Source organism: Salmo salar, chromosome 01 (assembly GCF_965601325.2).
Source record: "Salmo salar chromosome 01, fSalSal1, whole genome shotgun sequence".
NCBI classification, from domain to species: Eukaryota; Metazoa; Chordata; class Actinopteri; order Salmoniformes; family Salmonidae; genus Salmo; species Salmo salar.
The window spans coordinates 34,843,969-34,871,770 of NC_138291.1; the positions used below are offsets into that span (position 1 = coordinate 34,843,969).

Consider the following 27,802-nt stretch of genomic DNA (forward strand, 5'->3'; position numbering starts at 1 on the left):
ATTCACATGTGAGGCCATGTGCTAAACAGAGAGAAAAGTGTAGTAAACAACCAAAGATTAAGACTAAAAGTGGTAAAAGTAGTAGCCTGCAAAAAGGAAAAACTCCAGGTAAAAATATACTATCTAGTACTTGGCCTATATCCTAATCTAACTTTGGTGCTGGTCATGTTGTGGTTCACATGACTGTCTCTGGTATTTAAAAAAGAAGCACAAATCAAAGTATTTGTCACATGCACAGGATACAGAAAGTGTCAACTGTACAGTTGAATGGTTACTTGCATATTTGCATAGTAGCAATATCAAAAAGTGTCCAGAGGAAAATATTTTATAGATATTAGATGACGCTTACCCAGACACACTTGTCTAAATTGATGGGTCATGTGAAAGAAATTATGTAACCCCCAGCCACATCTTGTTCAGGGAAATGGGTCACTACAGAAGGTTTAAATGGTACAGTGAAATGGTTACTAGCAATATCAAGAATAGAAAGTGTCAATATAAAAAAACGATTCTAGTAATGGCATACATGTTTGTTAAGGCACATGAAAGTTCACATGTTCCAGAAGGCATTTCTGCCCAAAAACGCATTTTGATCAACAGCAAAAAAAAGTTAACGTTCAAATGGCTCTCCTGTGAAGTAGTAACCTGCAACATCAAATCACATTTTATTTGTCACGTGCCGAATACAACACCTTACAGTGAAATGCTTACTTACATGCCCTTATGCAGTTTTAAGAAAAATACTATCAAAAAAAGATTTAGAAGTAACAAATAATTAAAGAGCAGGCGTGAAATAACAATAGCGAGGCTATATACAGGGGGTACCAGTACAGTCAATGTGTAGGGGCACCGGTTAGTCGAGGTAATATATAGGTGGAGTTATTAAAGTGACTATGCATAGATACTAACAGAGAGTAGCAGCAGCATAAAGGGGGGGACTACTTGTTTCAATATTTTTATAAAATAATTGCCTGCACGTTCGGTTAGATTTTGGCTTGGCTACTTTGAAGCAAGGTAAGACATGCATCATAATATATAGTAAAACATTCAGGTTTTAAACAATTACGTATATGTTTTCAAAATGCATACTGCCTCCAGCTCATTGCAAAGCAGTGTGCGACACGCTGAAGCCTGCCTAGTTGTCTATGCACTTGAATGGCGAATGGGAAGCGGGCTTCAATTACCAGTTAAAAAAAATAAAAATAGTACCTCCTTTTAATCGTGGCCATTAGTTTTTTTTTATTTTAGTGTTTTACATGCGCAATTGCCTTTTAGAATGGTTTTACTTAATGATTGGGCTTATTAAAGCACATTTTACTCCAGCAGTAACTAACAGCTGTTTTGAGCTGTATCAGCAGCTCTCGTGCTACGTCGAAATATTTCAGTCAATGAACAGGCTAAAGTGCCATATATCGCACGTCTTTTGTTCTTCTCCCGGACAATTGGCCGGGGGCAATTTTATTACCAGCTAATGGAAACACTGGTATACAAATATTACTGTATTGTAAAGAAGCAAATCTTGATTCATATCTCACGTCACGTACACTACCTCCGTAGGTAGTGTACGACTCTACCCCTAGATTTGAACCCTCTCCGAGCATGTAAAGAATGTAAATAGAATTGTCTCTTCAAGCCAAATGCTCGCACAGGAAAAAATCTTAGCTCACATCTCTCCTGTTTGTGTTTCAAGCCCTAATGTTTGTATGAATCCATCTTCCTAGGAAGGAAGGCTACTTTTGATTAGCATGACCAGGAGTGTGTTATGACATTATGTGCACAAGGGATGTAATACAGTAGGCCTTCTCCCGTCCCTCATCCCTCCTTCCACCCCCACCGGGACCAGAATTGACTGTGTGGCGTCAAGGCTGCTTAAACCAACTTTCCTACTTTGTTAGTTAATTTATTTTGGAGTTATTAACTTTGGTCATCGATCCTGGAAGGAACTTTGGTCAACTATTACCAGGGCTGGCTAGCATTTGTATGTTGGTCTACCTAAGTTTGGATGCGAGGAAAAAATATGTTTAAGCTCGATTGCTAAAATGGATTAATTGATAACTAATAACCTTGGCATAAAGGTTTTCCAAGAGTGTGGCTGCAGAGCAAAGGGCACCTGTTTGAGTTGTTGCTGCAGTGGAGAGACTTTACACTGGTATGAGTGGAGAAAACGGAACTGACAGGAACTGTCTTGTGACGGAGACCATTAGCCTATTTGACACCACTTGAATAGGCAATCTCGTTGTAAACGTTTTGTAAATGTTCAGTCATCAAGCGTCATTTGGCATTTCCTCTCTCATTCCTAGCTCACTGACTATTACAATTGATCACAGTTAACAGCAGGTGGTAAATACATGTTTGCAACCAAACCCAGTGGCGCTGGCCTATGGAGGATCAAACCTGCCATAATTATAAATAAATAAATGCACACAAATAGATAAATACGTGGATGAGTAAATGCACAGCAATAGATCAATAAAAAAATGTTTTAAATTCGTCCCACTAATTAATTGTATTAATTGATATGATTTGTTGCTGTATTTCTTCTTCCAATATGATAATAAGAGGCTGTCAAGAAAACAGACTACATGACCAAAAGTGTGTGGGCACGTGCTTGTTGGCCAGCTCATTTAAAAATCATGGGCGTTAACATGGAGTTGGTCCCCTCTTTGTTGCTAACAGCCTTCACTCTTCTGGTAAGGCTTTCCACTAGATGTTGGAACATTGCTGCAGGGATTTGCTTTCATTCAGCCACAATCTGAAGTCCTCGGGCAACTTCCTTCAAGTTGTTAAGAACTAACGTGTTCACTTTTGTGTCTGTTGTAGCAGCTAGCTGACCCAATTTTTTTTAATGCATGCCTCCACACTGAAAAGCAGTTAATCTGGAGAGGCAATGTTTTCAGCAGCGTTAGCCAGCACCGCCAAGTCTCAAGGCTACCGCTCGTATTATTGCAGCCATACTACATGCCAGAAGAACTGGGCTACTGTAGCTATCTACTGGTTAGTCTCTCAAGTATGTGTAGTTTTACTTTTTGGACCATCAGAGCCAGGCAAATGCAATCTAGCAACACGCCGTGACAACCAATGGTGTGTTCGATACCACCCACAGACATTTAACACCCCGTCATTATCATACAGAAATGAAAAGTGTAAATAATTAGATAATAGATCAATAATTGAATACATACAGGTATGTAGAGAAATACATTTAATTTTGGTCAGTTTTCGTATTTCCTTGCTCTTTGTGTCCATTTTTTCATTATTTGTTTATTTCTTATTATGGCAGGTTTGGTCCTCCATACTGGCCGCGTCATCATTTGGTTAATAAACTCACCCCTGTGAGGGTGCGACGTGCCACTGAGAAAGACGTCTCGCGGTCAAACTCCCTCCTTTCTCTCTTCCTCCCAGCCTTTAATATGTTACTAGTAGGATCTGTAAAGTGCTACCCTCAGCACACTTTGACCTTTGTCATTTCCGGTGGCCCAGTGGAATGTTCTTATCTAATCAGAGAGCCATCAGACTGCAGCCAGAGCAGAGCACAGGGAGAGGGCTGGATACATTTACTACACTACAGTAGCCGTAACAGTCCCTACAGTAGCTACCTGCCTGGCCTGCTGTAGGGGAAAGGTGAGGCCACAGCATGAGCCTGGTACTGTAGCCTGGCCACGTGGTCACTCACCCACTGTTTGACCTGAAAGAGGCAGGACACATCATATGCACTGACTGACCCCCCCCCACACACACACACATACCGCACACCACACACAAAAGACTGACTTTCTGCCTCTGTCATATGTAGGGGCCTTTTTAATGTGGTGCTAGTTAGTTATAGCAATAGTGCGTTTTAGTTTATGGTAACCTGGGATTGAGTTTTCAGTTGGAATCTTTATAGACTCTAACAGATTTGCACTTTATGCTTCTGTCCAGGCTCCAATACCTATTGATAGTGGTTGGGTATCCTTGGATATTACCATTTGTTCAACTCTAACCAGTAGGATAAGTCCTGTCAAAATCATCTGTCAGTGAAGCTCATGGGATACGGAGGTTGTAAATGGTTATTCAAGAGTTTAATATCCTGTTGATTTTGGGGTGTGTTGGGTTCCCAGGCCCTCCTGCCGTTGTCTTTTATCAATCAAATGTATTTATAAAGCCCTGTCACAAAGTGCTAAACAGAAACCCAGCCTAAAACCCCAAACAGCAAGCAATGCAGATGTAGAAGCACAGGGGCTAGGAAAAACTCCCTAGAAAGGCATGAAGCTAGGATGAAACCTAGAGGTGGAACCAGGTTCTGAGGCGTGGCCAGTCCTCTTCTGGCTGTGCCGGGTCGAGATTATAACAGTACATGGCCAAGATGTTCAAACGTTTGTTTTTATGACCCGTCTTTCTCTGACACCTCAAACTCTCTCTCTGTCTTCCTCTCTCTGGTTCTCTCTCTTTCTCTCCCTCTAACTTACTGACAGTTGTGAAAGAGTCACATCGCGGTCGGTTATAAAGTGTGTGTTCAAGCAGTGGTCATGGAATGTGTTGCAGTCATCATGTCTAACCATGTTCTGTCTGTGTGCAATGGCACCCCATATTCATGACGCAACATGGTTGTGGTGTTCAATTTCTCTCTATATGCGGAGGTAGTTGATGCCATGGTCTTGTTGCAGTCCCACCCTAACTATGTCTCTCTCTCTCTCTCTCTCTCCAGTGACAGTTATGCGCGTGTGAGAGCAGTGGTCATGACTCGGGATGACTCCAGCGGTGGGTGGCTGCCTCTGGGAGGCGGGGGCCTCAGCTGCGTTACCGTCTACAAAGTCAGCCAGACAGCGGGCACCACCACAGACCCAAACACCAGCACCACAGCAGACTTCCTCATCAAGGGGGAGCGGCTGAAAGACAAATCGGTAAAGGTCCAACTGGCTTTCTAAACACACACAACGAGCACAATTCTCCCCATTTAAGATATATGACATGTAGCCTACGATTCATATAAAACTATACCAACCTTCCACTCAAGGGGTTATGCACTCTTTATACACACCTCACACTCCTCACCTTCCAACTCTCACTCACACCTAACACTCGCCGCTCACAATGGAGTGCAAGTATGTTTGCTATGTACTATGCACCGACTCAGCCTCTGACGCAACAACCACTGAGGGGGTCGTGGGATGAGATCAACACACACACTCAGAGGAAGTGGTTGTTTGGCTTTCTTCCACTGTGCAAGGCAGGTATCTGTAAATAGGAGCAGGGCTGACTGAGTGTGTGATGCATGCTGACATCATCAGAGAGAAGAGAAGGACACACTGCTCAGGAGAAGAGAATGAGGGATGTAGGAAATAAAACTATAAACTATATCGGAAGGGAATGAAGGAAAGAAATAAATGGATGGATAGTCATGCTCTGAGCACTGCTTCAATTCATGCTCTTGTCCTAAAACTCTGATACCCTTCCTGTCTCTTTTTTCATGTTAAACAAATATATTTCCCTTGGCAAGAATTAAGAGATGACTGTATTAATTCAGTGTTGTGGATACGTGGCTCCTCCCTGCCGCGTAACTGTCTATTCTGAGCCTGGGCCACTGTGCACCATGGAGAGTGATTCTGGTGGCCACCCATCCCAGTGGCTTGTTAAAGCGGGAGGTCCAAACCGCCGTTTTACTAGAGACAATCCTTCCGCCTCAGACTGACACTCATAGTTCCCACACCGTGTGTGTTTACGCGGTGGGACAGGGCGTGCTCTCGGAGTGTTGTACAGTCAGACCTACAGCACGTCTTCAGTTCAGATGTTTGGGTGGCTCATGTAGTAAAACATGGCTTCCCCGGCTACCACAACAAACACCCCGCCATATGTAGGCTGTTTGGGGCATCCCACCCAGTGCCAGGGTGTCAGCTGGCATTACCCACTGTGCCACCAGCAGATTGAGGACACCAGAGAGAGAGAGGGGCACAGAGAAACGCATCGAGGGAAGGAAGAGGGTGAAACATGGGAAGAGTTGGAGACAGAGCCAGAGAACAAGAGAAAGAAGGGAGCAGTGAAAGAGATGGAGAGGAGGGGAAAAGAGAGAAGGATGAGAGAGCGAAATGGCCAGTCAAATTGGAAGAGGTAGTGGGACAAAACATTTGACGGAAAGAGAGGGAGTGGGAAAGAGGGAGACGAGGTGGTGACTGCAATGTTGGAGGGGGATCTGGCTATCAGTGCAGTGATGCGGCACAGAGTGTACTGATGACTCAGCTGGCTCCTGATATAGCCACCAATGGGCCTTCTCTCTCTGTTCTCTCTCTCTTTGTGTGTGTGTTAAAGAACACAGCTTTAATTGGCTGCTGAATTACCAGGTCTCAGATTATAACAGCTCTCTCTTTTTAACTCTTTACATTCTGAGCCATATACGGGTTGAAAATGGCAGATTTGGCTACTAATAAGTGCCTAAATTGGAACAAAGTGGCTGTAAAGTAACATGATATGCATGGCGTCAGAGCTCTGGCTGTGCGCTTCTCAGTGCTGTATGGGTTCTGAACTTGAGGACCATGTGCGACAAGAAGTTGTCACCTTCCCTCCCTGTAATTGGGCAACTTTCGGGGAATACTGTGAATAAGAGGACCATGTGGTTTTGAAAGATGAGACGCTGTGGATTATAATAAATACCGTTTTGATGTCATACGAGCAAGCCAAACTCCCGGGAGTCCAAATGGGCTCTTCACATTTCCAAATCATAAAACCCATGTCATATACAGTGTCAACCTTTATGATCACTATGTTTGTACAGTTACAAGATGACGTGTTGTCAAACCCTGGGTTGTTCTGAACAGAGTGAGCCTATGTTTGTTTATTGTGAAGAAAATTTGGCGCGGCACACGCACCTGAATACACTCATGACCCCTTTCTATATACGCACCAACATTACGGTCTGTTTCTCTGAACTGCCTTGTGCAAGCCTAAAAGCTGTGAAATCATGCCCACCTCACCCAGATTGACATTTTTACTTGACCATTTCTGGATTGCGTAAACTACAAAAGTAATTCGGTGATGCAGGGATGTGTTTTTAAATGAAACAATTACAAGTGTGCTTGCTCTGCTTCCTCAGCGGCACAGCTAGGAGAGCTCAAAAAAGTACCTTATAGTTGAAGACTTCTTGTGAGTCATAAGTGCAGTGTAATTGCTTAGGAACTGCACATTTTGGAGAGGTGTGTGCCACTTGGAGACTCCAGTTAGCCCTCTCACTCAAACCTTTGTAAATGTTATGTTGCACCTACCCCACATTTTCCATGAATAGTCTTATCATGTTATCCAGAGTATTTTCAGATTTCGTTATCAACAAATGTTGCAAGAAGTACAATAACTAAAATCAACAGAGTAATGTTTTGATTCAAGTGAACTGTTGCGTACTCAACTTTTGGTCTAATAATTTTCCCATTATCTCCAAACTGTTCCCTTTCACTTGCTACAATGGTTATGCATATGCTTTTCATATTTCTTCTGTAAGAAATATTTCAATTTAGCCCTACCCATGTAGGCCAATTCCCACGAATGTAAAGGGTTTTAAGCTTTTTGACTCTTAATACAGCGTTTCTTTCTCCACTGCTAGATTTAACCTAACTTCCTATTTCTGTCTACTATTTGTGTAGCCTGCCTAATAGGCTACTTTTGTATTGGAGTGTTTTAAGAAAGAAAAAAAGTCAATCTTCCTTAACCAACGTATTTCTTAAAGCTAGAATACTTAGTTAATACTTAGACTTCTAAATGAATGTTATTGGGTGTATAGTTATATTCTCCAAGAATCAATGGGTATACATATACACCACTGCCCCCATATATACACTACCGTTCAAAAATTTGTGGTCACTTAGAAATGTCCTTGTTTTTGAAAGAAAAGCAAATTTTTTTGGGTCCGTTTAAAATAACATACAATTGATCAGAAATACAGTGTAGACATTGTTAATGTTGTAAATGACTAGTGTAGCTGGAAACGGCTGATTATGAATTTTTTTTTTTTAATCATTTTTTTTATGGAATATATACATAGGCGTACAGAGGTCCATTATCAGCAACCATCACTCACTGCTTTATTATTGTTTCAATTAAGGACTCTAGCTTTAACTGATAAATGAATAAAAATAATAGATCATACGAGCTAAGAGGACTCAGCCCCAGGTACTCTGTGCATCGGAAGTTGTTTTTGGAATTGGATTTTAGATAGCATTGCTGCTTGGTAGATTACCAAAGGGATAACTGAATGGATGGATGTGGTATCTATCCATCTCTGTGTGGTGTGTCTCTGCTGTTTGGTGTCTGTTTGTCCTCTGCTCTCACACAGAGAAACAGTCCTGTCCTTTTGATAACATCCCAGAGTGGAATCAGTCCCCCTCCTCCTGTCACAAAAGCCAGAGTGCAACTCTAAACTCCCCAAATCTGTTTAGACTATCTTAATTCCATTAATCTTCTCTCTCCTTACCTATCTCTCTGTCTTTCCTGATCCCGCTCTCTCTCGCTTCCTGTCTCCTATTTTTTTTTCTCTCTCTAGCTCTCGCTCTACCTCCCTGTGTAGAATGCGTTGTCGTCCTTCCTCCTAGCGGAGATGCTTCCTCCTCCTCCCGGGCCCACCGCTCACCTTACCCACTCCGGCTCCGCTCAGTCTCGCCTCCCACAATCAGCCCCAGAGGCAGACACCCCTGCCCCCCTCTTCTCTCTCTCCCTCCCTCTATCCCTCAGCAGGCTCTGTGAACACAAGGGCTTAACCCTTACCCCTGTCTTTCTTACTCCTCTTTTTCTCTGGGAGAGAGACACACACACCTTGTCTGTTAACACACCTGCTAGGCCTGTTGTGAATGTGTTCATGCACTAATGTCATACTCCCTCACTCACAAACCAAATATGTTTCCTAGCCTTCTCATGTGACCACAGTCACACACCAGGTATATTACATATCCACACGCCCTCACATACAGCTGCCACGTATGCACTCTGATCAAACATAGACAAAGGTGCACACGTTGACAGTGATTTAGATGGCGACTGTCATGGTGCAATTGGGGCTTGACTTTCTTTGAATGTTGATTTGTTTTAGGGGGTTCTTTTGTATTGTTCTTGCATTGGTAAGAACATTTAATTTGACCTTTTTGTTTTAATGATTAATCTCATTTACTAAATACCATCAACACAGATTACCATGTTATAGACATTCCCCAAATAAGGGATTCAAACATGCACATCAAACAGAATGCACAAGTTACCAAGTGTCGTCCTTCCCTCCCTGATCCAACCCCAGGTGCGCGCGCCCCGTCTCACTCACTCGGCCCTCTTCGTTGTGCACGCTCACGCACAACCTCAGACTAATGGCTACCTCTCATTTCATTTAATCTGCCTAGGGTAGCGGTCACCAACCTTTTCTGTGTCAAGATCACTTTCCCAGCAAGCCGAGATCAACCGCTCAGATTATTTCTTTTGAACAATACTTAAGAGATATGTTACATTAACCTAATAAAAACATTTCTGTAGGAATGAGGTTTGTGCAGTAGGCCTAATACATTATCACAGGATATTGGCTGTATGCCTGGCCTGCCAATATTGTTCTTCTCAGACCAGATTATATATAAAAATCAGTTGGTGTAGCACTTGCGAGGCACTGTGGAGCATAAATGTAAATAATTAGCGTTCTTATTTTACTGTACTGATGGTACCTTCATCTGATGCCACATGGGGCTTTCAAGACAACTGGGAACTTGGGGGGGGACTAGGTCTAATCATGACGTCAGTGATCTTCAGGTCTGAAAGTTGGAGCTCTAGAAAGATGACCGAGTTTCCTACGTGAAATTCCAAGTTGGATGATTGTTCAAAGAAAAATGTGCAGTCTGATCTCGTTTCTTTTTACGAGTTCCCAGTTGTCGGAGATTTCAGAGTTTCCAGTTTGTTTTGAACACTGCATTAGTCTCAACGCAGGGAGGGAGTGAGCAACAGAGTCTGTCACGGTCCCTGCACTCGACTTCCTTTCCTCCGGTGAGACTGACCAGAGAGAAGGAACACCGTCTTTCACCTGATGGCGAATCTCGAGTCGCACCGCATCTGCCTCATGCACAAATTCAAGTTGTTCCTATGACCAGAGAAAGTGAAATATTCCTCGATATTAAAATAGACACGACAAACTGCTAATAATAATAACGCAGGGCTATCTACACTTGGCTACTTGTTTTATGCTTTGTAATAGTGTTGAATTAAAACTTAAAGTAACTTGTAAAAACAGCAGCTCTTTTCTGTATTCTTTGTCAGTCTCTCTGTGATCATGGTTTTAAAATTAATTCAATCTTACATAGGCTAGTATCAAACTTTGCTGTGGCCAGGTTGTGGAAGCTCTGTATGCATGGAGATTTGAGCTATCCGATTTGGCCAGCGCAGTAGGCGCACTCGTTTTAGCCACAGATATCCCAGTTCGCCGGGTAGGCGGAGTTTGTATATTCAGACAAATTAAATGGTTAAAAATGGGAACACCTTTCTTACCCGGTGCGCAGGACTTCTGAATCAAATGCACCTACCGCCAACAGAGCAAGCCTTTATCGTTCGTGTTTCTACAGAAATGTTTGGTGATCGACTAGGAATGCCTTCAAGATCGACCAGTCGATTGGCGACAACTGACCTAGGGGAAGGGCTGGAGGCCGTCCAGCACGCTTGATTAATAATGGGCTTTTGGAAGCACCCGACTTTCTGCAACACAATTGCAGTGCCTTCAGAAAGTTTTCATACCCCTTGACTTATTCCAAATTATGTTGTGGTAGACTGAATTCTGAATGGATTTTTTTATTTTTATTATTTTTATCTCTTACCCGATAATGACAGTGAAAACATGTTTAGAAATGTTGTATTGAAAAATTAAATACAGAAATATCTCATTTACACCCCTGTATTCACACCCCTGAGTCAACACATGCTAGAATCACCTTTGGCAGTGATTCCAGCTGTGAGTTTTTCTGGGTAAGTCTCTAAGATCTTTGCACGCCTGGATTGTACAATATTGCACATTAGTCTTTTTAAAATTCTTCAACTTCTGTCAAGTTGGTTGTTGATCATTGCTAGACAGCCATTTTCAAGTCTTGCCATAGATTTTCCAGACAATTTATGTCAAAACTGCAACTAGGCAATGTTGTCTTGGTACGCAACTCCAGTATATATTTGGCCTTGTGTTTTAGGTTATTGTCAGTGTTGTGTTCGAGACCACCTAAAGCGGGACCGACTCAAGACCGAGACTGGAGCAAATCGAGTCCGAGTCAAGACCAAGGCCGGAGGGGGGGGCGCGAGACCAAGTCGAGACCGGGAGGGGGACAAGTGGTCAGAGAAAAGTCAAGACCGAGACCAGAAAAATGCGAGTCCAATTCAAGACTATGATTGTAATTTTGTCAAATCACCACCATAATAAGAGTTAAAAATGTCCACTAGTTCTGTGCTCATATTTCAGAACAGCAAAAAATGCAGAGAAAATAGAGCCACTCTACAAATTATTACTAACCCAAACACAGTGGGGAACCAATGGGCCTTCGACACCTTCAGAGAAGGGCTAAGAATTTATAAAATAATAATTATAATACTATAGCAATGATAATTATATTATTTTCAATTATGTTCTGAATTAGTCTCTTAAGTTTTTATTGGAAAGGAAATGGTTAACACTGAAGAGGAGAAAAAAATATCAGATTTTAAGATTTTTCTTTGCTGGTCTCTGGGGAGATAAATCTAGCTAGTGAAGTCAGCCATTGGCTAGGCCATCAGAAGTTAGATAAAGGCATCTGCCGTTCAACTGTATTAGGGCAACATTTTGGAGTGACAGTTGAATCAACCAATCACATTTTGACTTAATGGATGGGACCATTTTTACAAAAACTTATGGAAACTTCTGCCTTCTTGAAGGCCAACATAGTCACTGCTCCAAAGACGAGCAGTAGTCTTCCCAAGGTCTAGCCAATCAGAGCTACAGTAGACCTTTTGTACAACAAGCCATTTGCCTCATGGGCCTGCCATCATTCACTTTGAACTGGACTGTGTGTTTACAGGCAGTTGCAACAGTGTGACTTTAGATCACTTGAAACCACAAAACACAATATATGTAAACACCACCAGAGTCCTCTTACATTTTGGAACTTTAGAGTCCTATTGATCTAACAAGCATGAAAAGGTAGGCTCTCTCCCTCAGTTATGCAAATAAACAACAACAAGATCAACAACTAATGCTAGCCAGAGCAAGCTAAAATCTAACGAAGGAACATTATATAAACCCTCAAGCTTTTTCAGATAGTTGGCCGTCAAAATTGCACTGATAAACAATGGGGAATTGTAGCCTCCTCATTCTTCTGCAGCATGCCTGCCAATGCATGCTTGTCCCAACCAAGCGAACTGGCTAAAGTTGGCTAGCTTGCTAGCTAGCTACTTCCAGACGCAAATGAGCGTTTTTTACTAACTATATATATTATTTTTTTGTCTACGTTTACTGACACTGGTCATATTCAGCAAGTGTTGCGCGTTTGTAAATTCATCAATTGTTTTCCGCTCTGGCACACTCAGACGAGAGTGCTCTGAAATCGGAGTAGATAGCCAGAGTGAATTAGCGAACGCAGGAGATGCTAAATGAATAACAGTTGGCTCTGTGTTTTTAGCTTGCTACATAAATAGAAACGCTAGCCTATTAGCCACGTTATGACTGACGTGTGATCATTGCCCTTGCTAGTTAGATTGTATTGGCATTCCCAGACTTAGTTATATTCTTCCGTTTTTGTCCAGCATATTGAGTCACTAAAAACAGTGCATCGCATCCCGAATGGAGGCAGCAAACAATGCCAGCTGTGATTTACAACCTGATAGCAATATGTGTTGGACTACCAAGAAATGTATTGGTGAATTATATTAATCATGAATTGAACTAGATCCATCTATTCTGCCAACAATGCCTTAGTGTACGTCATGGAACTTTGAGTCAAATAGAACCCATTTTTAAAACCTTATAAAGTTGGTATTGTAGCGGAAACTGGGGATTTTATATTTTTTTTACTGATATTATGATTGTCTGTTTGTTTCATATCTGCAAAGTAGTCCAAACTCTGTCAGTTCCACTTTAAACTTTACATCACTGGTTACTTTGTGTGCTAAACATGAAATGTTTTTTGCATTGGGAAGTAATAGTTGTACATTTCGATTAGGAAATGCTTAATGGTTGTGTTTTTATTCTTATGATTTGGACCTACTGGCTTATTATGTCTGAGTTCATGGAATGCTTATCCTTTAACATCATGCTGTGTGAGACTGCTGTCTTTCCATTGGCCTTATGTAGTGATGCCTGGAGAAGTGGTTATACTCAAATATTTCCAAAAGGTTTCCCTAACCGCCCGCCCAGGAAAGGCACCCTGTGTGAAAAATCCTATGTTTCCTATGTTTTTAAAAATTAGTTTTCCTATAGATGTTTCAGATTTTTACTCTCAAAAAAAGACAAACATTTGAAGTCCACAACAATGCTTAAACAACATACATCTGATTGGGTGGGCCTGGCCCCCCAATGGATGGGCCTCTCTCCATGTCTACGCATCTGATGCAAACAGCACATGATGACAACGACCACCCCTCATCACTGTCAAACGCTCTCTAAAACACTTCTGCGTGCAGGCCTTTCTAATCGACCTGGCCGGCGTATCCTGGAAAGACATTGACCTCATCCGGTCAGTAGATGATGCCTGGCTATTCTTTAAAAGTGCCTTCCTCACCATCTTAAATAAGCATGCCCCATTAAAAAAAAAATAGAACTAGGAATAGATATAGTCCTTGGTTCACTCCAGACCTGTCTGCCTTTGACCAGCACAAAAACATCCTGTGGCGTTCTGCATTAGCATCGAATAGCCCCCGTGATATGCAACTTTTCAGGGAAGTTAGGAACAAATATACACAGGCATCCTGTAGCACTAACTCAAAAAGGTTCTGGGACACTGTAAAGTCCATGGAGAATAAGAGCACCTCCTCCCAGCTGCCCATTGCTCTGAGGCTAGGAAACACTGTTACCACCGATAAATCCACTATAATTGAGAATTTCAATAAGCATTTCTCTATGGCTGGTCATGCTTTCCACCTGGTTACCCCTACCCCGGTCAACTGCCCGGCACCCTCCACAGCAACCCGCCAAAGCCCCCACCATTTCTCCTTCGCCCAAATCCAGATAGCTGATGTTCTGAAAGAGCTGCAAAATCTGGATCCCTACAAATTAGCCAGGCTAGACAATCTGGACCCTCTCTTTCTAAAATTATCTGCCGAAATTGTTGCAATCCCTATTAATAGCCTGTTCAACCTCTTTCGCATCGTCTGAGATTCCCAAAGATTGGAAAGCTGCCGCGGTCATCCTCCTCTTCAAAGGGGGTGACACTCTAGACCCAAACTGCTACAGACCTTTATCTATCTTTACCTGTCTTTCTAAGGTCTTCGAAAGCCAAGTTAACAAACAGATTACCGACCATTTCGAATCCCACCGTACCTTCTCCGCTATGCAATCTGTTTTCAGAGCTGGTCATGGGTGCACCTCAGCCACGCAGAAGGTCCTAAACGACATCATAACCGCCATCAATAAGAGACATTACTGTGCAGCCATATTCAACGACCTGGCCAAGGCTTTCGACTTGTCAATCACCACATTCTTATTGGCAGATTCGACAGCCTTGGTTTCTCAAATGATTGCCTCGCGTGGTTTACCAACTCCTTCTCTGATAGAGTTCAGTGTGTCAAATGGGAGGGCCTGTTGTCCAGACCTCTGGCAGTCTCTATGGGGGTGCCACAGGGTTCAATTCTCGGGCCGACTCTCTTCTCTGTATACATCAATGATGTTGCTCTTGCTGCTGGTGATTCTCTGATCCACCTCTACGCAGACGACACCATTCTGTATACTTCTGGCCCCTCTTTGGACACTGTGTTAACTAACCTGCAGACGAGCTTCAATGCCATACAACTCTCCTTCTGTGGCCTCCAACTGCTCTTAAACGCAAGTAAAACGAAATGTATGCTATTGAATCGATCATTGCCCGCACCTGCTCGCCCGTCCAGCATCACTACTCTGGACGGCTCTGACTTAGAATACGTGGACAACTACAAATACCTAGGTGTCTGGTTAGACTGTAAACTCTCCTTCCAGACTCACATTAAGCATCTCCAATCCAAAATTAAATCTAGAATCGGCTTCCTATATCGCAACAAAGCATCTTTCACTCATGCTGCCAAACATACCCTCGTAAAACTGACCATCCTACCGATCCTCGACTTCGGTGATGTCATCTATAAAATAGCCTCAAACACTCTACTCAACAAATTGGATGCAGTCTATCACAGTGCCATCTGTTTTGTCACCAAAGCCCCATACACTACCCACCATTGCGACCTGTACGCTCTCGTTGGTTGGCCCTCGCTTCATGCTCGCCGCCAAACCCACTGGCTACAGGTTATCTACAAGTCTCTGCTAGGTAAAGCCCCGCCTTCTCAGCTCACTGGTCACCATAGCAGCACGCGCTCCAGCAGGTATATCTCACTGGTCACCCCAAAAGCCAATTCCTCATTTGGTCGTCTTTCCTTCTAGTTCTCTGCTGCCAATGACTGGAACGAACTGCAATAATCTCTGAAATTGGAGACTTATGTCTCCCTCACTAGCTTTAAGCACCAGCTGTCCGAGCAGCTCACAGATCACTGCACCTGTACATAGCCCATCTGTAAACAGCCCATCTATCTACCTACCTCATCCCCATACTGTATTTATTTATCTTGCTCCTTTGCACCCCAGTATCCCTACTTGCACATTCATCTTCTGCACTTCTACCATTCCAGTGTTTAATTGCTATATTGCAATTACTTCGCCACAATGGCCTATTTATTGCCTTAACTCCCTTATCTTACCTCATTTGCACTCACTGTATATAGACTTTTTGTTTTCTTTTGTTCTACTGTATTATTGACTATGTTTTGTTTATTCCATGTTTAACTCTGTATGTGTCGAATTGCTATGCGTTTATCTTGGCCAGGTCGCAGTTGCAAATGAGAACTTGTTCTCAACTAGACTACCTGGTTAAATAAAGGTGAAATAAATGTAAAAAAAACTAAAAACAATTGCACATCACAAATAGCCTACTAACCAACACTTCAGACTAAACTTTTTCAGTCCCTGGTTTGCATACCCATTATTGCCTTAGTTATCATTTACTGGTAGATAAGTTGAAACGTCTTTCCTACCCTACTGGCTACCGATGTCATTCTTCTGTGAATCGCGCCATGCCAGAACCAGTTGAACTGCACACTTTTGCTGCGAGCAGATGATATTCCGCTGAATGTAGGCCATTTGTGCGGCACTCGTGAATATATTTCACATGCTTTGGGATTGTGTAGGCTACTTTGTGTAAGATTTCTCTCTTGTACTACATCATTAATAAGTGGTATACCTCCACTAAACTACTTTGATACGCACCAGTAGGAATTAAGAAGTGAAAATACACAATACCCACTGAAAAACAAGTGAGTATAGTGCCTATACCTGCGTATATACCCTCCACTACACCACTGGCCCTTTGTGTTTTACAAAAAGTGCATTCTCCTACATGAGTGTGCTGGTATTATGGTTGCTGTCCTTTCAGAATCACCAACCTGTCACATACTGAAGGTCATAGGTACGCCACTGTACTAACCTGTCACACACTGAAGGCCAATAGGTTCACCACTGTGCAAACATGTTTACAATAGATATGAAGGCTGTTAAGAATACTTTATTAATGTTTCAAGAAAGGAGTGTATATATTTGGCCTCGCAAAGTGATTTTATGTGCTTTCTGAATGGAAGCTGATCATTTGTTTTTTTTACTCCTCTGGTCTCTGGAAGAAATGACGAGTCCTCACTGTCTGAAACAGAGTACAAGTGTATCTGACACAGAGACAAGACTGAGACACGTCTCAAGTACTACAACACTGGTTATTGTCCTGCTGGAAGGTGAATTTGTCTCCCAGTGTCTGTTGGAAAGCAGACTGAACCAGGTTTTGCTCTACGATTTTGCCTCTGCTTAGCTCTATTCTGAAATAAATTAAAAATGTAACTCCCTAGACTTCCGGATGACAAGTATACGCATACCATGCTGCAGCCACCACTATGCTTGAAAATATGAGGAGTGGTACTCAGTGATGTGTTGGATTTGGCCCCCCAAAAAACATTTTGTATTCAGGACATAAAGTACATTTCTTTCACACATTTTTGTACTTTAGTGACTTATTGTAAACAGGATGTATGTTTTATTCTGTACAGGCTTCTTTTCACTCTGTCATTTAGGTTAGTATTGTGGAGTAACTACAATGTTGATCCATCTTCAGTTTTCTCCTATCACATTAAACTCTGTAACTGCTTTCAAGTCAACATTGGCCTCATGGTGAAATCCCTGAGCGGTTTCCTTCCTCTCTAGCAACTGAGTTAGGAAGGACGCCTACATCTTTGCAGTGACTGGGTGTATTGATACACCATCCGAAGTGTAATTAGTAACTGCACCATGCTCAAAGGAGTATTCAATGTCTGCTTTTTTATTTTTACCCATCTACAATAGGTGCCGCCCTTTGTGAGGCGTTGGAAAACCTCCCTGATCTTTGTGGTTGAATCTGTGTTTGAAATTCAATGCTCGACTGAGGGACCTTACAACTATCTGTATGTGTGGGATACAGAGATGAGGTAGTCATAAAAAAAAGTTAAACAAAAATGTCAAGATTTGTGAATACTTTCTGAAGGCTCTGTAGTTTCTGTGGCTGCCTCCAAAACTTACCCCCCTCTACTGCTTTATCATAATTTGTAATTAAACCCCACTATGTTATGTGTTTTACACATTTATGAGGAGGGGGGGAAAAATAGCTAAAATGATTGTGTTGGACTTGTTTATATTTTTCCGAGGTTTCATATCCAGGGTTGGGGCTTTTCTTTCTCCACTCGTTTTGTTTTTCGGTGTTGTATTTGAACGAGACAATTAAACATCTTAGGGTGAGGAGTAAGATGGAGGATAGATGTCTGTTCCTCAAAGGCTCCCTCGGACAGGGATAAATAACGAAGTTTCCACTTAGTGATTTTACACTCATCTCAAGATGGATTTCTACTTGAAGAGATACTGCAAGATTCAGGCAATTCAGATATTTTTCTACTAACCCAGAGTCAGGTGAACTTGTGGATACTGTTTTCTTTGCCTATGTGTGCAGTGTGATGGTAGAGGTAGTTTTGTGAGCCAATGCTAATTAGCGTTAGCGCAATGACAAAGTCTACATGTACCTACCCGTACAGTAGCATAAAACCTTAGAATCTCGCAGTATCCCTTTAACCATGAATGGCTTTGCTTATTGGGTGAATACATTTTTGGGGGGTTTTCTTCTGCTTCTGGAGAGAGCTAGACTAGATTGTGATCTGTGTGTTTCTGTATCATATTATTTTGCATTAAAGTAGTGGGACCAACGTTTTAGTATCTGGGAACTTCAAGTCACTAACGAAGATTTTCATCTCTCGCTCTGTGTCTGTTTGGTCAGGTTGTTCTGGAGTGTATTCTAAAGAAGGACCTGGTCTACAACAAGGTCAACCCCATATTCCACCATTGGAGGATCAACGACAAGAAGTTTGGCCTGACCTTCCAGAGTCCTGCCGATGCCAGGGCCTTTGATAGAGGGATCCGCAGGGCCATCGAGGACATCAACCAAGGTGGGTTAGGAAGAACCCCTGAGCTTTTGTTCACCTCAGTTCAGTACAGTTATACCTCACAGAACTCGTGCTTTTGTAGACTCCTTTCCTCTGACATTATGCATGTCTGTTTGTATGAATTTGTGTGTGTCTGTGTGTGCAAGCGTACATTTCTGCGTGTGATTGTATGTTGGTTTATATCTGTGGCGTGTAATGGTTGACATGTTCTCCAGGTGGTTGATGCATAGAAGTGATTAGCTCTGACAACTTCCCCTGCTCCCTGCTCACTCACCCATGATTGGCCCTCCTATCTTATCTTTGCCAGCTGTGGAGGAGATAAGGGTACCACTTCCTGTACAGACTGGCAGCCTAGACAGTTGAGTTGGAGGATAGGGGCTCAGGGACGCATTTGTCAAAATAGGGGCAGTCTGTGTCTGGTGAAATTTGGAGTTTAGGCTTTAAGATAGGTGGAGTTTGGAATAGGCTAGGTGGAGTTTGGGCTAGTGGAGTCCCCACTTCCAGAAGTTAGGTTGAAAATACTGTATCCCTAAAAAATGGTAACATCCACTTTCTACCGACTCCGCTGAGAGTCAGGCTTGCATTGTTAGAGATGGGCTGAGGATAGGCTAGGTTACCATGGTTGTTGATGTGCTGAACCTGGGCTAGGCTAGATTAACCTGGTTGTTAATGGGCAGGAGCTGGACTAGGCTAACCTGGTTGTTGGTGGGCAGAAGCTGGGCTAGGCTAACCTGGTTACAGATGGGCTAAGGCTAGTGTAGGCCGGGCTAAGTGTTTGGAGATGGGCTGAGGTTAATACAGCAGCTTGGGGCTCTGATAAGAGTTTCCAGCAGAGGTAGTGCCAGAGGTAGCAAAGGCATCCAATTAGCAGGAGAAGCGCCAGCTCAGCAATCTGCCATCCAGCCTCCTGGCCTGTGTTACTCAAGATTAAAACCTGGCTTGGGCGCTATGGATACCTCCTCCACCTCCTGGCCCTGTAGACCTGGGGAGGAAACTGATGGGGTCTAACAACATGAAAAGGGGGCACTAGCCTATACCAAAATGTGTATGTAACTCTAGCTCAGAATGTCTTAGGTACTGATAAACCAGTAGAAGTAACAGTCAATACTAGCGTATTAGCAGAATTATCATTGCTGTAAATTAGCACACATGCCTATGCCTTTGGCCTTGTCAGGAATGGCTGTGTAATAAGAGTGCTGCCTGCCTCCCAGTGCCTGTTCTACTCTGCTCCTCTCCTCCCTGTATCCTCTGTTGTGTTCTTTCTTCCTCTGTATTCCTCCAGTGTTGTGTAATGCCTCTCCTCCACACAGGCAGGTTCCTCTGTATTCCTGTTGCATCGCTCTGCTGCCGGACTGCAGTGTGTGTGCTTCGAAGTCTGTGTGTGTGTGCGTTCTTAGTGTGTGTGTGTGTGTGTGTGTGGTGTTCTTAGTGTGTGTTTGAGTGTGTGTGTGGCAACCTTGCAGTCCTCTGTTGCCATGGCAACGGTGGGCACATGGTTCAGGCAGCTCCATGGCCCAGCACTGGCAGAGTCGTGCTGCAGAAAGTCTCTGTCTCAACGTGCTACAGACAGACGTTTGGCCAAGCCATCAATGTAAATAAGAATTTGTTCCTCATAGACGCGCCTGGAAAAATAAAGGTTAGGAAAAAAATAACATTATCAATGAACACAGAGACTGACACAGAAAGATACAGGCACACTGTTGAATGCTCCCGCAGTTTTATTCTGCAACGTTTCCACCCGACAGTCTTCTTCTCTAAACTAGAGACGGAGAGACAGACCGAGACAGACAGATGCCTGGTTTCTCCTGCTGCTTGCCTGGCTTGTTTTAAATGAGGTCTTGGTGATCCTAATTAAGTGAACTGGGAGTCTTAAAAGAGCCTCTTGATGCCGTAGGTACAAACAGTTTCCTCTTCGTCCGTCCCAGTGGAAAGGAGCTAATCTCTGTTTTCTACACTACTGCCAACATTTAACTTTGGACAAATGTTCTTTCCCCCAACATTTCAATAAAAGCTTGTTTTTAGACATGTTGTTAAGAGTTGGGTACAAGTTCAACAGTACTATTACTTACACTGAATAAATCTATAAACGCAACAAGTAAAGTGTTTCATGAGCTAAAATAAAAGATCCCAGAAATGTTCCGTACACACAAAAAGCTTATTTCCCTCAAATGTTGTGCACACATTTGTTTACATCCCTGTTATTGAACATTTATCTTTTGCCAAGATAATTCATCCACCTGAAAGGTGTGGCATATCAAGAAGCTGATTAAACAGCATGATCATTACACAGGTGTATCTTGTGCTGGGGACAATAAAAGGCCACTCTAAAATGTGCAGTTTTTTCACAACACAATGCCACAAATGTCTTAAGTTTCGAGTGTGCAATTGACATGCTGACTGCAGGTATGTCCACCAGAACTGTTGCCTGAGAATTGAATGATAATTTCTCTACCATAAGCCGCCTCCAACATCACTTTAGAGAATTTGGCAGTACGTCCAACTGGCATCAAAACTGCAGACCACATATAACCAAGCCAGCCCAGGACCTCCACATTCGGCTTCTTCACCTGCAGGATCTTGTGAGACCAGTCAACCTGACAGCTGATGAAACTGTGGGGCTTGCACAACCAAGTAATTTCTGCACAAACTGTCAAACTGTCTCAGGGAAGCTCATCTGCATGCTCAGTGTCCTCACCAGGGTCTTGACCTGACTGCAGTTAGGTGTTGTAACTGACTTCAGTGGACAAATTCTCACCTTCGATGGCCACTGGCACGCTGTAGAAGTGTACTCTTCACGGATGAATCCCGGTATCATCTGTACCGGGCAGATGGCAGACCATGTGTATGGCGTTGTGTGGGCGAGTGGTTTTCTGATGTCAACATTGTGAACCAAGTGCCCATGATGGCGGTGGGGTATGGTATGGGCATGCATAAAACAATTGCATCTTATCGATGGCAATTTGAATGCACAGAGAGACAGTGACGAGATCCTGAGGCCCATTGTTGTGCCATTCATCCACCACCATCACCTCATGTTTCAGCATGATAATGCACGGCCCCATGTCACAAGGATCTGTACACAATTCCTGGAAGCTGAAAATGTCCCAGTTCTTCCATGGCCTGCATAGTCACCAGACATGTCACCCGTTGAGCATGTTTGGGATGTTCTAGGTCGACGTGTTCGACAGCGTTCCAGTTCCCGCCAATATCCAGAAACTTTGCACAGCCATTGAAGAGGAGTGGGACAACATTCCACAATCAACAGCCTGATCAACTCTATGTGAAGGAGATGTGTTGCGCTGCATGAGGCAGATGGTGGTCACACCAGATACTGACTGGTTTTCTGATCTACGCCCCTACCTTTTTTGAAGGGATCTGTGACCAACAGATGCATATCTGTATTCCCAGTCGTGAAATCCATAGATTATGAATGAGTTTATTTCAATTGAAATTGTTGCATGTTGCAATTTATATTTTTGTTTAATGTAGTATTCTTATCATAAGTCTACTTTCTTCAAACTCGTCATGGATTTTTATCCCCGACCCGAGTTGTACTTATACAAGCAGAGAGCAGATTTCATTAGGCCATGTGCCTTACTAACACAGAGTAGCTTTTCATTTCCCCATTTAGCTGTGATGGTGAATGTAAGTCTGGGCCTACCATACTTCCCTCAATGGCTTCCCTCTTCCCATCTATCACCAGTGGCATGCTTGTGGGGGATGTGTGACGTCTGGGCACTTGTAACATTTTAGGGACTTTTGATATTAAAGGGACTTGGTGATGTGGGGATGTATGTTATGTGAACTGTCTGTCATATCTGTGTCTGTGTAGCTACATGCTGGAATTCTTATTGAATTTCTGACTTTAATCAATCTTCTCTTTTTCAGGCTCTCCTGCATTTGGTGACTCGGACTCCCTGGATGGGTTACAGGTGAGTCCAGGGACTAGGGTCCCCGTATATTCTCCATGTCTTTATTTGGTGGCACTACGGTTTTCTGTCGCACTAACCTGACTTCTCACCAGTCTAGTTTAATTCAGTTATGTTTCCTGTGCTTGAATCAAGGACGCAGGGCCGAGGTAAAGCTGAGCAGTGGCTCAACACAACACTCTATCCAAGTACTGCTTCAGGCCCTTTGTCTTCTCCTCTGACAGTTGTCTTTAGGATATGGGTCTGTTGTAGCAGCCTGGGTCTTGCCTTACCTTTCATTGCTGGGGAGTTGTCGAGTGTGCCCACGGCTTAGGTGTGCATATCTGTCACCCGGTCAAAACTGATACCTGGGAACCAAGTTTCGTTAAAAAAAAGTCAACATGGTACATTTCTCCAATTTGTCTTTGTGTGTTATCTGAAACCACTCGTATTTCCTCATCTATTGATAGATTGAACTGTGCTCAGGTGTAGTGTGTTGATAAAGGAGTTGGTTCTCTTTGTCCTCCTTAGTATGAACTTTTACAAGCTACTGGTACTGTTCGGCAGTGTATATAGCAAAGTTTTCTCAATCTCATCAACAGGGAGTGAAGGTAAAGGCCTGCACACCCAAGCTGGTTTTGCTTTAGATATGGAGTGTGCTGTAGAAACACAACACTGCTCCTTGCTCAAGTTTTGCTTATGAAACACCACAAGTAGACAAACCTATCAGATTGACACGAAGGGCCAATGCGTTGTATTTGTGAAAGTATTACATGGCAAACTGAACCTCTTTACTAAAGGCATTGTTTCAGATGACCTGCTAAACTAATGATTTAGTATCCCCTGCTGCTCTTTAATTCCCAGGATCTGGGGGGGTTTGTGTCCACCAGTGACCTGGTGGATGGGCTGCAATCACCTTTGAGCCCACAGTATCTGACCTGATTCACAGAGTGGAGTAGAGAAGGTCAGAGGGCGTGAGAGGAACAAGAGGATCTGTTCCTGTGGAGAGCAGCTTCCTCTTTAAGAAATCAGCCGTACAGGAAGTCCAATGACAGCTGTTGCCAGGCAGCAAAGGAGCCGGCGGGCGGCCGGTGGGTGGGTGGGTGGGAGGAGCAGGGGGGTTCAGTAAGTGAGCAACCAAGGGTGTCGCCATGGTAATTTGGCATCAGAGTGTTGCGGTCTGAGACCTGGGAGTGGGCTACACGGGCGAGAAACTGTGAGGCTAGTCACACTCTCACACCAAGCCACGCAGCCAAAGAGATGGAGCTAACTAACGCTCGACTCAAATGCCACCACACACTAGGCAAGTTTCCATTAACCCAGGTTTATTTGACAAAAGCAATGTAAAAAATAAAATAGTTTTGCAGTATGTGTAATGGAAACGGCAGATACAGGAGAAACGTTCGAAAGATCTACAACATTTTTATCCTTGCCGAATCATTTTGAAGGTACGCACGAGATGTCACCGCGTAACTATAAAGCTCCACTCCACGTTACTGCTTGCAATAACATTTTTTTGAATAAAAATAAAGTTTCTTTGCAGGACAAGGATTGTCCTGACTTTCAAGAATGCTTGAATTGCTTCTCCTTGCTTTTCTGGTTGGCTATAAAGTTTCACCATCCAATTATTTCAGCTCTACAGGAGTGCAAGTTCCACCATGACATCGGCCGTGGCGACACATTGGCACATTAGAATTATTAGAATATGTCAAATATTAGTCAATTATTGCATTCTATCCATGCTGGCTTTCGCGGGCTACCTGAGACGTGAAACAGATAGGTGGGAGGGCATATACAGGCTCTCAACAATTTATTAATGCGCAATTTGCCTAAATGGATAATGGAAACACTTCAACCACTACATTTTTATTTGCCACTAGTTTTGTCATCATTTTTTTCCCTAAAATGTTTTTTTTGTAGGTGTGATGTCATGACGTCCAGCTGTTTTCATCGACACAAGATGGTTGAATGGAAACGCACCCTAGCAGGCAATTGTCACATCTATTTTCTACGCAAACTTTTTAAAATTTGAAAATAAATCACTGGACTAGTTAATGGAAACATATCTATTGTGTGATATTAGCCTGCACCTCTTCATAACTGGACACGTTTCAGCCATCACTATGTGCTGTGCTCCATCCCAGAATTTAACTCGGACGGCGAGAACTGTGTGTACGCAGACTAAAAAGGCCATAGAAATAAGTTGGGTTTTGTTCAGTTTCATTTCTTCGTCGAAACTCTGACATGAATTGATTTAGCTGAAAGTGACCTTGTGCTGTAGCCCAGCCAAGATCCATGAGATGAGTCACTTTGACACGGGAGGTAGGGCACTTTGACACGGGAGGTAGGGCACTTTGACACGGGAGGTAGGGCGCTTTGACACGGGAGGTAGGGCACTTTGACACGGGAGGTAGGGCACTTTGACACGGGAGGTAGGGCACTTTGACACGGGAGGTAGGGCACTTTGACACGGGAGGTAGGGCGCTTTGACACGGGAGGTAGGGCGCTTTGACACGGGAGGTAGGGCGCTTTGACACGGGAGGTAGGGCGCTTTGACACGGGAGGTAGGGCGCTTTGACACGGGAGGTAGGGCGCTTTGACACGGGAGGTAGGGCGCTTTGACACGGGAGGTAGGGCGCTTTGACACGGGAGGTAGGGCGCTTTGACACGGGAGGTAGGGCACTTTGACACGGGAGGTAGGGCACTTTGACACGGGAGGTAGGGCACTTTGACACGGGAGGTAGGGCACTTTGACACGGGAGGCAGGGCACTTTGACACGGGAGGCAGGGCACTTTGACACGGGAGGCAGGGCACTTTGACACGGGAGGCAGGGCACTTTGACACGGGAGGCAGGGCACTTTGACACGGGAGGCAGGGCACTTTGGAGGCTTGTTTGGCCTTTTATTGGATTTAGCCTAGTCACTCTCTGTATGAGCTTGACTGGACTTGTAACATGTCTGCCATGTAGAGTGTTTTAGGATGTCTGGATTTCCCCTGATACTCTGAAACTCTGAGCATATGCAGACATCAATGGCCAACCAGGTCTCTTTGTATCTGGAACCTCTTAACCCCCGGTCCAGATGTGTGTGTGTGTGTGTGTGTGTGTGTGTGTGTGTAATGCGCGGCTCTGTATCTTGTGTGTGCCTGTGTGTGTGGTGTAGGGCCCTCATCAGCCCACATCCTGCCCTCCCTCACCCCGACACCTCACACACACCGCCAGTCTCTCTCTCACACACACACATACGCAGTCAACACTGTCAAAAGCTGACATACTGTGAAAATGCCCCCCCCCCTGCCCACACACACTCTCATAGCCATTCACACACTTCATTGAAAAGATGCTGCTGTCCTTGACTTAGCCTTTGCAGAACCTTGTTTAGATGCAACATTTGACAGATTTATGAAAAAGAAAAACCACATCTACTGCATGACCTCAGCTGAGGGGGATGGATGAGCCTTTCCTTATCTCAAATGGATGTAGAAGAGAGGACTTGTGGGAGATGTAGTTTGTGTTTGCAGAGATTTTGATGCAGCCAAGTATTTGAGAGGAGGTGGGGTGATATAGTTCAAGAGAGATTAAAGAAGCAAACCCCAGTGGTGGGTGGTCAAACGGTGCATGTTTTAGTCAAGTAAGGTAGTTTGGTTGAGGAGAAAGCGTACTGAAGAGAAGCCCCTGTCGAATCAGTGTAGAGCAGGGCTGAGCAGCGTTTACGAGGATTCATACTAGGAATGAGTCATGGTCTGTGACACTGAAGAACTCGTCATACACAATCCCACTCTCTCCCCCTCTGCTTCTCTCTCTAACACACATCTGAATGCTTTTTGCTCGGGATGTTTCACAATGAAATACTGTGAACAGAGGACCCAGATATTTCAGAGGTCGTCATGCAGATGCCTGGACCTGTGACTCCTTATGAGTCGCTGGTTCAACACACCCACAACATGGGCTACACACACCTGTGCCTTATGGGGTTTCCAGAATGCGGAGCAGCCCAGCCCCTTCCCCCGTTTGTGCCTGGGAGGGTGGAAGCGCTTGAAGCTCTGATGTTGGTCCTGCGCCAGGTTGCTCCCCGCCATCTCCCCCTCGACATCTCTGGGGTCAGATCAGAACCAGATTGCCCCCCACGCATGCCTTTGAATGGTGGGGCTCAGCCCAGTGCTTTAAAAGGAAGCCCAAATCTGGTTCCCATTTCACTCCCCTAACACACACACACACCACACACACACACACACACACACACAGCTGTCATCTGTCTTTTTAAGTTATGGGCTGCATTTCTCCAGCTGGAGCTGGTTTATGACATTCTCTCGGCAGACTTGTTGGCCGTGCTCTCTGTCTCACACGCATGCATGCCGCACACACACACACACACACACACATACGTATACATATGCTCTCGTACACACACTTATTTTATCCTGTTCTGTTTTTTCTATTCTTTCCACTCCTCTTCTTAGTCTGTCCTTCCTGCTCAGACGGCTAACACACTGGGTGTGTGACAGTGTTTTAGCATTCAGAGAGGAAACAAGACGCACACACTTTGTTGAGAGAGAGAGGCATCTCTTAGCAACCACAGGACAGTAATTACTGTAACAGCAGCTGGGCGCAAACCAGATTTCCGCTGTGCGTTAAAACACTGGCGTGGGCTACTTTACACAGTGCACTGACTAACCAGCAGCCTCCTCCACACGCAGAGAGAGAGAGAAAGAGGGAGGGAGAGATGAAGCCAGGGAGTGTATGCTTATGTGTGTGAGAATATGTATCTTTGTGTGACTGCGTGTAAGGTTGCGTACTATATGTGTGTGAGAATTTGTGTGTGCGTGCGTGTACTGGCATGTGCACAGATGGGAGCACCATGCTTGTGTGAGTGCTGAAATGTGCTGGCCATAAGGCCTCTCTCAGTCATGGCTGCCTATCTCCTCCTCCATACCTTTCTTCCTCTCCTGCTGGGGTTGGGCTCATACTCTGTCACCTAACAAGTGTGTGTCAATGTATTTGCTCTCTATATGTATGAATGTATTTGGTCTATATATGTATGAATGTATTTGGTCTGTGTGTTACATAGTTATTAACAGTATTTGTCATCTTCAGTTGACTAGGAGTTGTCTGTGGATGATGCCGTTAATACCTTGAAACAATGTTTTTTAAATAAAAATAAAACGACTCCTTTGAGGACACATTTAGCCTTAAAGAGGAGGGAATGTTTTACAT

The 27,802-nt window shown here is 43.8% G+C and overlaps 1 protein-coding gene across 1 annotated transcript in view; it reads left to right on the top strand.

Annotated features, from left to right (window-relative positions):
• spred1 (sprouty related EVH1 domain containing 1) overlaps nucleotides 1-27,802 on the top strand; it is a 75,283-nt gene that overhangs the window by 40,741 nt on the left and 6,740 nt on the right. The window contains exons 2-4 of the mRNA XM_014193659.3: nucleotides 4,688-4,883; nucleotides 18,516-18,684; nucleotides 22,570-22,613. Coding sequence (XP_014049134.1) covers nucleotides 4,688-4,883; nucleotides 18,516-18,684; nucleotides 22,570-22,613 — 409 coding nt within the window. The remainder of the gene's footprint in view (nucleotides 1-4,687; nucleotides 4,884-18,515; nucleotides 18,685-22,569; nucleotides 22,614-27,802) is intronic.